The 11,027-nt window shown below is 55.6% G+C and overlaps 1 protein-coding gene across 5 annotated transcripts; it reads left to right on the top strand.

The window, feature by feature from the left end:
* Nucleotides 1–267: 267 nt before the first annotated feature.
* On the top strand, nucleotides 268–5,700 carry CITED1 (Cbp/p300 interacting transactivator with Glu/Asp rich carboxy-terminal domain 1). 5 transcript variants are annotated; one of them, XM_026485767.4, is made up of 4 exons: nucleotides 524–620; nucleotides 961–979; nucleotides 4,391–4,515; nucleotides 5,097–5,700. In XM_026485767.4, the coding sequence occupies exons 3-4, from the start codon at nucleotides 4,456–4,458 to the stop codon at nucleotides 5,622–5,624; spliced, it is 588 nt and encodes a 195-aa protein (XP_026341552.1). In that variant the 5' UTR covers nucleotides 524–620; nucleotides 961–979; nucleotides 4,391–4,455; the 3' UTR covers nucleotides 5,625–5,700. The 5 variants fall into 5 exon arrangements, with proteins under 5 accessions (XP_026341551.1, XP_026341552.1, XP_044235274.1 ...); XM_026485766.3 differs by lacking the exons at nucleotides 524–620; nucleotides 961–979 and adding an exon at nucleotides 268–448; XM_044379339.2 differs by lacking the exon at nucleotides 524–620 and having other exon boundaries at nucleotides 811–979.
* Nucleotides 5,701–11,027: the final 5,327 nt, after the last annotated feature.

Raw genomic sequence — 11,027 nt, 5'->3', positions numbered from 1 at the left:
TGGAATTTATTGGGCAAGTCCATGCAGGGCGGTGGGGAGAGACCAGGTCCCGGGCACGGGCCCCCCGCAGCTTTAGAAGCGCAGGCGTCGGCCTGAGGCTCAAGGCTCAGAGTGCCCACGGCCTGGGCCCGCCAGCCCCACCCCGGGAACCGCGGACGGTCTCCGGCGCTGACGGACCCGCGGGGCCGCTCGGACTCCGTTCCCCAGCCGGCCCTTCGCTTTCACACGATCCGCGGTGACTGCACCAGCTTGAGCGCCTTTAAAGGGCCACACACGCCAGCCGCCGCTATAAAATGTTCCCAGCGGCACAGCTGCAGAAGGGGCACCGCTGAGCTGCGGAGAGGAGGCTCGCTCCGCCCGGCTGCCCGCCCGCAGCCCGCCTGCGAGGGGTCGTTCCCGGCGAGGAGGAAGAGGGCTGAGGAAGGCACAGCACCCGCTCTGGCCCTCGGTGAGTATCCAGTTCAGATTTTGCCATCAACTCGCCCACGAGCCAGGACATGTGCTAATAATGCCCTAAGCCGGTTATAAAGACGTGGAAATTGGGGGGAGAGGAAAAAAAGGGGGAAAGGGTCTGTCCTTCCTGGGATTCCTAGCCGAGTCCAGCCTGCTCCCGTGTGCGAGTGCGTCAGGGCTCTCCGGGCGGCAATGGGGGCTTGAGAACCGGGTCCCCGGCGCCGGGAAGGGAGCGCGGCGGCCGCCACCGCCACCGCCCCGGAGTCAGGCGCCGAAGCTGCGGGCGGGCGGGCGGGCGGGCGGGCACGGGCGCGGGCCGGGGCTGCTTGGCGCGGCACGGTGCGGTGCGGCGGCGGCGCGGCGGTGCGGGCTTTACCCAGGCGCCCCGGGGTCGGGTGGCACTGAGCGCGACCGGCTCGCGGCGGCGGTGGCGGCGTGCGTGCCAGGGGCTGGGGGCTCCACCGCGTCGCCCGCGGCTCACCGGGCTCCGCGCTTCCCTCTCTCCAGGGCAGGCGGCTTCGCAGAGGTAAGCCGGGCCGCCGGGCAGGGCGCTGGGCTGGTCGGCGGGGCCAGGGACTCCAGCCGAGCGGGTGTGGGGAGCGGGCGGCGGCCGGGCGGGCCGGGGGGCTCTGGGGGGACTTGTTTTCTGTTTGAAAGCTGTTCTGCTGGGGGCGGAGGGGCCGCCGCCCGCCCGCCAGCGAGCCAGTTCGCTCTCCAGCGCGCCCGCCTGCCGGCCAGCCGGGCCGGGCGCCTGCTTCTCCCGGGGAGACCGCAGCACCTTTTCTCCCCGCGCCCGCGCTTTCTCCAGCTTGGCTTCCACCGACTTTCCTAATCGCCCGGACCGCATCTGGACGCTCCGGCTCCGGGGCTGCACAGAGCTCAGGTTTCCTTCGGGGACTAGAGACGAGAGGGGCTTTGGGGGCCGAGTTCAGCGGAATTGCGGGATGGAAGTTAGTGAATTTGGGCAACTTGCCTCTTCCACCCAGCCGACCTTTACTCTCCCCCACACGCACGCCCACACACCCACGCACACCCACGCACACACCCCTCTCCCTATAAACGAGGGCCGCGGGGCCGGGCCGCGCACTCAGTCCCTGCCTCGCTGAGCGCCGGACTTGGAGTCAGAGAGACCTGGCTGCGAATCCCGGCTCCGCCACTTTCTAGCGCTGTGACCTTGGGCAAGTTACCGAACCTCTCCGAGCCTCTCTCACTCTTCTCGTACCGGGCTTATAGCACTGACTACGGGCGGCTTGACTAGGGGGTAGGCTCAGCCTGCGGCCGCGACGGGTAGCTCAGCGGGCGCTCAGTAAGTGTTGGTGAGGCGCGGGAGTGGCCGCCGCCGGCGCTGAGTGCGCCCCCGCGCGCGGAAAGACCACGGGGCCCCAAAGTCGCGGCCGAGGCCGAGACCCCGCACCCCTCCCCGCCTGCCCATCCAGTCTCTACGATCGGTTCCTGATACAGCACTTGCGGGAGCGGACGCTCCGGGCCCCGGTGGCCTGGGTGCTCGCGCCCACCGTGCAGGGATGCTCCCGGCCGCCCCCAACTCCCGCAGATCCACCTGGGATGCGGCGAGGAGGGCAGCCGAGCTGTCCGCAAACAACGGGCCTTTAGTTTTCAGGTGGCGAAACTGACTGGTCTGGTTAGAGCGCGTCCAAGCCAAGCCGCAGTACTGTTTGGATTTTTAAATTTCTCCTTCTGAGTGAGAAAATAGCAATCGAGATGGAGCCATCCGGTTGGTGCCATTTTAACTTTTGGTCCCCCAACAGGTCAAAGACGCGGCCCCCCTACCTGCCTTTCCCTTCTCTTTTCTTCCTCTCCCCTCCCCACCCCCATCTGGGCGGGAGGGGGCTGCCGGCCCTTGGGAAGACCCGTAGAGAAGGGAGGGCGGCGGAGCCGGGAACTGGTGGCCGGGGCCCGCGAGGCGCCGGCGGGCGCGGAGGCACTTGTTGCTCTGGGTTGTGCAGCCGCCTCTCGCAGCGGTTGCGCAGTGGTCAGCTCGCAGCTTGGATAGCGGGCTGGGACGTTTCCGCGCTGCCAAGTTTTGCCTTCGGGTGGGCTGGGTGGCAGAGTGGGGACCGAAACTCGGGGAAGCAGGGGCAGGGGTTCCGATCGAAATGCTATTGCCTCTTCGGACGGATTCAATAACACTTACTGAGCGCCCACAGAGCCCAGACCCAGGCCGGGGGTCTGGTGGGGTGGTGGCGGTGATGGGAGGCCACAGTTCCGAATGGAAACGGGGACCCGCCTAGGGGAGCTCCCTGCCTGAAGAGGGAGACATGGTAAAATCGTCTTCCCCAGGAACTGATATCAGAACAGAGATACTTTTTTTCTCGTTCTTTTTTTTTTTCTACTTTTTTTTTTTTTTCTCTCCTCTGTTTCTTTTTGTTATTGTTGTTCCTGCTGTTGTTTTTTCTTTTGTACATTCGGGTACCTAGCGGCAGAAGGAAGGGAGGCTGGATAGGAACGGGAAAAGATGGTCAGCCCCCCCGCCCCCGACATTTTTCTTTGGACACGAAATTGCTTGATACCAAGGTGCTGAGCTCTTGAAGATGACATGGATTAGACTCCTTGTCTTGTGATCACTGGCTTGAAATAGTCTCCGGTTGCCTCAGAGAAGAAACAGGGCTTTCCAATCAAGCAGCAGTGGCAAACCCAGAAACTGATTTTCTCGTGTTTTCTCCCCGCCCCCTTCTTCCTTTCTCTGTTTTTCTTGTCTCCCTCCCGTATAAATGGCGATGAGAAAGAGAGGTAGTGAGCGGTCACTTTCTAGAAGTGTCTGAACAGATTTCTAATGGCCACTGGGAAGAGGGAGGTGTGGAGAATTCAAACCTTGCTGGACGGATTAGAGATCCTTTTTAAGGTCCTGAAGAATCTTTGGGCTAAGAGGTATTTATAAATATGAAAATGTACGTCTCTAACTCATCATGAAGGCTAGAATATAGGGCGCTTAAAGAAAAAAAAAAAGCTTCCAGGAAAATAACTTGAGATTTTTCGGAGATTTTTAGTTTTCTGGTTTGGGGGCATTCTTTTTCCCCTCCTCCCCTTATCCTTTGGCACTTGAGCTAGGGAATCATTTCTTTAGGAGCCGGTTGAATCATTCCTGGTATGATGACTTGGCCAGCGGTCAGGTGAGGCGTGTGGATATAGGAGTGCTAGATCCTGCTCCCAGAACCACAGCTACCTGATGGGAAAGCCATTGATTCTCTGTGCCTCGGTTTCCCTCCAGGAAGACTCGTTCCCACCTGTCGCTACAGATGGGTGTGTCTGGGCTCAGAGCAGATATCCTGGGACAGTCCGGTGCTGCCCAGGTTGTCTGGGAGGCATGGAGGCAATTGAGACATTCCTAGCTGTTCTCTGGCTGCCTTCGTGCCCCGAGACCACCCTGATGGGCCGGGCTTCTCTCACACCCATGCGGGAAGCAGGGTTCTGGAGGCCTATGACGTTAGCTTTGGGGGCTCATTCCTTCCCCAGGCTGAAGCATCCAGCTTTCCAGGTCTTCCTTGCCCTCAGTCCTTCCCACTTTCTTCCAGTCCCAGTGGGGGTCCCAGGTCCCCAGCCTGGGTGCCAGCGGCCCATTGAGAAAGTGTGCTACTTGCAGGAACATCCCTGCCCTCAGAATCAGAAACAGTGCGCCTCACGCACACACCGGAGGCTCTGAAGTCACTCGCATGAGGGAACAGTCACGTGTGTCCCCTCTTGGTGATGTGGGCAGCTTGCTGCCAGGGGCAGCACCTGGCTAAATCAAGCACCTTTCCTGCCTCAGGCAAATGTTCTAGCTTGATCTCCTGCCTCTGCTCAGGTGGTTTCTGGTCTTGGGTCTAACCGTGTTACCATCCTTGCCTTGTAGCTGTGTGGAGTTGCCCTGCTTAGGGCTTTGCTAGTGCTGTCCCGGTCCGTAAAGCCTTTGTCCTTATTCCTTCTTTCCCCTCACATACAGCACAAAAGCTCCAGCTGACAGCATCATCTCCCACCAATTTATCCAACTTCTGCCAAGAGTCTGAAATGCCAACTATGTCGAGGCCTGCACTTGATGTCAAGGGTGGCACCTCACCTGTGAAGGAGGTAACTTCCGCCATCTTGCGGATGGAGACACTGAGGCACGGAAAGACGACCTGCTCTGGGCCTTGTGATGGGCCCTCCCACGCACGGTATCTAGTGTCCTTTAGCAGAGAGGAGACAGCAGGGCTTTCTGTGAGGAGAATGAGAATAGCTTCTGCCTCAATGTGGTCAACTCGAACCCACCGAGGTGTTGAAAGATGGCAGAGAAGGGAACAGAGAAGCAGAAGCGGCACCAGGCCACTCCTTTGAAGAGATTGCTGTGAGGCTGAGAAGACAGCCAATGAGGTGCCCTTTTCAGAACCGTGAAGTGAAGGAAGGGTCAGGGGGAGAGAGATGAAAGCCACGGACCCATTTAGGATGGTGGGCGCCCAGGCCCGAGGACTTGGGTCTGAGCTCAGTGCTCAGGACCGTGGTGGTCTCAAAAGGGCACTCGAGCTGGGAGCCTAACTTGCCATGGGGCCTTCTTGCTCTATCCCTACCAGCAGCCCCGGAGGAAGGGCACGTAGGAGCTTCCCGAGCCCAAAGAACGGTGCCGGACAAACCAGGAACGGGGGTACCAAGCTGTGCTTTTCTCTGTCTTGTAGGATGCCAACCCAGAGATGAGCTCGCTGGCCTACTCTAACCTGGGTGTGAAAGATCGCAAAGCAGTGGCCATTCTGCACTACCCCGGGGTAGCCTCGAACGGAACCAAGGCCAGTGGGGCTCCCACTAGTTCCTCGGGATCTCCATCTCCAATAGGCTCTCCTACTGCCACCCCTCCCGCTAAATCCCCACCCTTCAACCTGCACCCCGCCCCTCATCTGCTGGCCAGTATGCAGCTGCAGAAACTTAATAGCCAGTATCATGGGATGGCTGCCGCCACTCCAGGCCAACCGGGGGAGGCAGGGCCCCTACAAAACTGGGGCTTTGGGGCTCAGGCGGGAGGGGCGGGGTCACTCTCTCCTTCTACCGGTGCCCAGAGCCCCGCTATCATCGACTCAGACCCAGTGGATGAGGAGGTGCTGATGTCGCTGGTGGTGGAACTGGGACTGGACCGAGCCAATGAGCTTCCGGAGCTGTGGCTGGGGCAGAATGAGTTTGACTTCACTGCGGACTTTCCATCTGGCTGCTGATGCACCCTGTCCCTAAAGACGGAGGAACAAAGCCCCCGATTCTGTTGTAAATAAAAATAAAAGTTACTTACAAAGAGACGAGCAAGCTGGAGGTGTTCTTCATTGAGGTCTAAAGGTGTGCGGCGGGGGCTGACAGTACTTCTAGCAATTCAGAGGCCCACGGTGGGGTTGTAGCTGGCTAAGCCGGGAGGAAGCTGGATGGGGTGGGAGGACGGGAGAGGCGCAAAGGGGGGGCAGCTGCTCACCACATTCTGCCTGCCACTGCTGCTGCCCTTAAAATCTCCCCAGGGCCCAAGTACCTGGCCTCGCTGCCCCGAGACCCTGGAAATGCTGTTCTATTCAAAGTTGAATACAGGGGCTGGTCGGAGGCAGTCTCAGATGAAAGGTTCATTCAGACTTCCTCAGCCTCCTTGCCACTGGCACATCCAAGCCTAAAGCTTTGCCCCTGTCCACATGGTACCCACTCTACAACTCTACAGGCCACCCTACTCACTCTCTAGGCCCCGGGATAATCGACCCATTAAGGGCACTCTTTCGCCCTGTTGCCCATGGGCAATAGATGGGACCTAAGAAGCATCCTATGACCTGGGAGCTCAAATTTCTCTGGAAAACTGCAAAAGTAGCAGATTCCCACGGTGACACTCTGGGATTCTAGGTGCCTTCTTCAAGTCCCCCGGACAGTTGTTCGACCCTTCCCTCCAAGCCTGGGACACTCAGCTGGCGTGAGTGTCCTCCTAACTCTGGGCTTCCTGGCCCACCCTGCGCGGGGACAGCCTGTTCCTTTAGGACGGCCTCTTCATCTTAGAGATACGGATTAGGGCTGGGCTTGACAAATTCAACGTTGAGGAATATAGCCTTTGCTCTTAGATTAACTGCTGAGGAGGCAGTGGCTTCAGAAGCATGCCAAGTGGGGTGCCTGGGTGGCTCAGTCAATTAAGCGTCTGCCTTCGGCTCAGGTCATGATCCCAGGGTCCTGGGATCGAGTCCCGTGTCGGGCTCCCTGCTCAGCGGGGAGCCTGCTTCTCCCTCTGCCTGCTGTTCCACCTGCTTGTGCGTGTGCGTGCACTCTCCCTCTCTCTGACAAATAAATAAATGAAACATTAAAATAAAAAAAGCATGCCAACTGACAAGACGGTAGCACTGAATAGGACCCTGGCCTTGGGGGTGCCGGCCCCATCTGCGGGTTGACCCAACCCAAGAGCCTGGAGGCTCCTCTTACCCATATTTCAGACTCCTAGAGACATTCTCCCTTGGTATGGTAAAAACGAATAGATTTCTCAGGCCTAGCGTCAGGGCCTGTCCCATAGCAAGCGTGTTCAAAGCACTTCCCACTGGCGGAGGCAGGGCATTGGGTCCCCCACTCCCTGAGCACCTGTTCTGGGCCAGGCACCCTGCTAGGCACTGGGAGCTTGAGTGAGATTAAGTTTCTCCCTCTGAGGATGCTCACCATCTAGGAGAAAGGCATCAACAAATTACCATAGAGCACAGTATTTGCTATAAGACGGGGAAAGCGCTATTTGATCCCAGGAAAGGAAACAGCTCCATCTGCCTGGGAAGTCTGGGGAAGGCTTCCTGGTATTGAACTGCTTCATTTGTTTGTTTTCCCATCTCACAAGTAATAAATCCATGATATCATCGCCTTGCGAAAAGTAGAAACTTGACAGATAAGGCCAAAGTCCCCTTTCACCAACTCTCTCTCTCCCTCAATCCTGATCGCCTCGTGCCCTCCAGGGAGCTAGCGGCTGTTTATCTGCGTGTGGTATGTCCTCACCGGCCTCGTTCTGTGCCTTTGCATGAAGACACAGCTACCCTTAGAAACAATCGGGGTTTACGACAAGACTCAGGTCTGCCAGGGAAAGACCGAGTGAGGGAAAAGGCTGCTGTGCAGGTGCAGGTTCCCAAAGGGGCTGTGATGGCTGCGAATTCAGGGCTGACAGGAGTTTGGGGGGAAACGGTGCAGAGGAAGTTTGCAAGAGGCAGAGCGCACGGGGCCAGGTGAGAAGCGCGTCTTTATCCTTAGTACCCCCGGCCCCATGGCTGGGGGAGAATCTCAAAGTTTGTAGGACAGCAAAGAATTAACCCACTTTTATTTTTAGGGTGTTCCCACTGAAGGTGGATGGTTAGATCCATCTAAGGCTTCCAACAGGAAGACGTGCAGTGAGGCAGGGGTAGGAAAACAAAGAGAAGAACAGAAGCCTGGAAGAACAGGGCAGGGTTGAGGGCCTGGAGGTCTGTGTGTGGAGAACAGGACAGGATCGGGGGAGGCAGAAAGTGAAGGGGAAGGAGGGAAGCTGTGGTTCGCAGGCGGGTTTCAGAATCTGGACAGCTCTAGGGTCCAGGTGGCCTCAGGAATGAAGTCTAAAGCAGAATGGCAGGATGTGGAAGGAACGGAGCCCCTAAAAGTCTGGAGGGTTCGAAGTCCTTCCCCTGCTGGGGCCTTTACAAAACACAATTCTGGCCAAACAAAATAAGTTAGCAGGCTGGATCCAGCACGCGGTCCCCAGCTTGCTACCCCTGACCTCTGCGAGCTCTGGTGCTTCCAGGATGCCAGCAGCCCTTGGGGTGGGGAGAAGCCCAAACCAGGGGCCAGTGCCTCGGTGAGGGGGAGGGGCTGCCTCGGGATCCTGGAGGTGACAGGGGTGCCATTCGGGAGCAGGTGGTGACAGGGAATGCACTGGGCGTCCCTAGAGAAGGCACGGCGGAGTGGGGAGAACAGGAACTTGGACGTGGCAATCCTGTCTCCCAGGGCCAGGGGACCAGAACTGTGGCCAACTGGGCAGCCTCCTCTCCAGAGGGCTTGGAGGGAGGAAGAGGCAGGGAGCATCCTCTAGGGAGAGCCAGGGCTCTGCTCAGGTGAGGTGGGGGAAGGGCTCAAGGCAGTAATTGTTTATTGTTGGAGAGGGGGCAGGAGTGAGGGAATGTCAAGCGCACAGCTGGGGAAAGGCAGGGAAAGCTCTGCCCCTGCTCCACCACTTCACCTTCAGGCATCTCCCAACACAAGCAGACACACGCATTAGGTTACCAGAAGATTCCTGAAGCCAGCTCTAAGTCTTGCCCTGAGGGGCCAGGAAGCAAGTTTCCCAGATGCCCACCAGTAAGGACCACTGCCTACCCTCAAGGAGCCCACAGCCTGGGAGCAGATGGAGATGTGTGGCCACGAGCACCTCCTGGAATCTAGGAGCTGTGTTGCTCCCTAAGGACAAACTAGGGGGACCCTGTCTCCTCTGTAAAGGAACTCACAGTCCAGTGGCAGAGACAGCCATAGTCTTGAAGGATGAATTGGATTTCCATAAGGCAGTAATGCTGGTGGGGGACTGAGGGGGAAGGCATGGCCTTCGGGCACAGGGAGAAATTGAAGCACAAATAAAAAGATAAAATCAAGGCATGGTATAAACCAGAACCAAGGGTTAGAAAGCCTGCGGCTCTTTCAGGAAGGGCTGCGAGTCCAACAGCTTGACTTCCTTGAAGGGCAGAGGGCTGAGAGAAGGTAAGTTAGAAGCAGATCTTGCAGGAGTGCCTCAGTGGCTCAGTTGGTTAAGCGTCTGCCTCTAGCTCAGGTCATGATCCCAGGATCCTGGGTTCGAGACTTGAGCCCCTTGCGGGGCTCCCCGCTCAGCGGGGAGTCTGCTTCTCCTTCTGCCCCTGCCCTTCCTCCACCCCAGTCCTCCACCCCCGCTCGTCCTATCTCTCTCAAACGAATAAATAAGATCTTTAAAAAAAAAATCAGGTCTTGCAGTTGTTTCTACTTTATTTCAGAGGCAAAGGGGAAGTTCTCATTCCACAAACACGGACTGACCACCTGGCGGCCAGGAGCACGCTAAGCACTGCGACTATGTGGCGAGCACATTGCCCGTGGGTCATGAAGCTTGAAGATTAGCAAGGAGAGAGACAACAGTCAAATAATCACACAGATCATTAAAATTACACACCATGAGACATGACAGGAAGAAAAGGTATAGGCACTGCGAAACAGCAGAATGGGGGCTTAATTTCAACTGCGGTATCAGGAAGGGCTTCTGAAGGTTCTGAATAAGAGAGTGTTGTGGTCAGAGTTTGCATGAGGAAAATGAATCAGGCATAGTGTGCATGACAGATTGGAATTATAAAAATGCTAGAAAGCTGTTACGGTGGTCGAGGCAAGAAGTGACAAAGACAGGAAATTAGTCTATGATGAAAAGGTAGCATTTCAATGGAGAGTTGTTGTTCAAAGAGAGTTTCACTTTTGCAAGATAAGAAAGTTCTAGAAATCTGTTGCACAACAATGTGAATAACTTAACACTACTGAACTGTACACTTCAAAACGGTTAAGATGGTAAATTTTATGCCGTGTGCGTTTTACCACAATTTTTTTAAAGATAGCATTTCAGAGTAGACAGGAAGTGGTGGACTATTCAATAAATGCTTTGGGACAACCGGATATGTTCCCTCACAATATACACCAAAATGAATTCCAGATAGACTGAAGATTTTAAAATTCAAAGATGAAACTATAAAAATACTAGAAGAAAATATGAGGGGATTTAAAAAGAAAATACTGAAACCAGGAGGCTTTCCCAAGAATGACACAAAACCCAGAAGCCATGGAAGAGATTGACATATTCAACCACATTTTTTAAAACTTCATGGCAAAAACTACTATTAAAAAGGCAAGATCCAAAGATAAACCATAAACTGAGGAAAATATCTGCCACTCACTGTGAATATGGGAACAACTCTTACAAATCAATACTTCAAACACCACCAGCCAATATAAAAACGAGCAAGTAATGTCAAAAAATATCAAAATGGGGGCGCCTGGGTGGCACAGCGGTTAAGCGTCTGCCTTCGGCTCAGGGCGTGATCCCGGCGTTCTGGGATCGAGCCCCACATCAGACTCCTCCGCTGGGAGCCTGCTTCTTCCTCTCCCACTCGCCCTGCTTGTGTTCCCTCTCTCGCTGGCTGTCTCTATCTCTGTCGAATAAATAAATAAAATCTTTAAAAAATATACCAAAATGAAATACACAAAAAGAAATTAAAATAGCTTCAAACCTGGTCAGAAGATGCTCAAATGCACTTATACTAAAAGAAATGTATTTCAGGGGCGCCTGGGTGGCTCAGTCAGTTAAGCCTTTGGCTCAGGTCATGATCCTGCAGTCCTGGGATTGAGTCCAGAGTTGGGTTCCCTGCTCAGCGGGGGTGGTGGTGAGGGGGTCTGCTTCTCCCTCTGCCCCTCCCCCCTGCTCATGCTCTCTCCTTCTCTCTCTCACATAAATAAATTTTTAAAATCTTTTTTAAAAATTAAATAAGTAAATAAAAGAAATGTATTTCAAAACTATACTAGGGGATTTCTAGTTCCAGAATGAGATGATGTTGACTCACTTTCCCCTGCTCCTCTCCTTCCCATACAACTATATACCCTAGAAA

This window comes from Ursus arctos, chromosome X (assembly GCF_023065955.2).
Source record: "Ursus arctos isolate Adak ecotype North America chromosome X, UrsArc2.0, whole genome shotgun sequence".
In the NCBI taxonomy this organism is placed as follows: domain Eukaryota; kingdom Metazoa; phylum Chordata; class Mammalia; order Carnivora; family Ursidae; genus Ursus; species Ursus arctos.
Note: the sequence above shows the minus strand (reverse complement) of the source record. Positions and strands in the feature narration are given on the sequence as shown.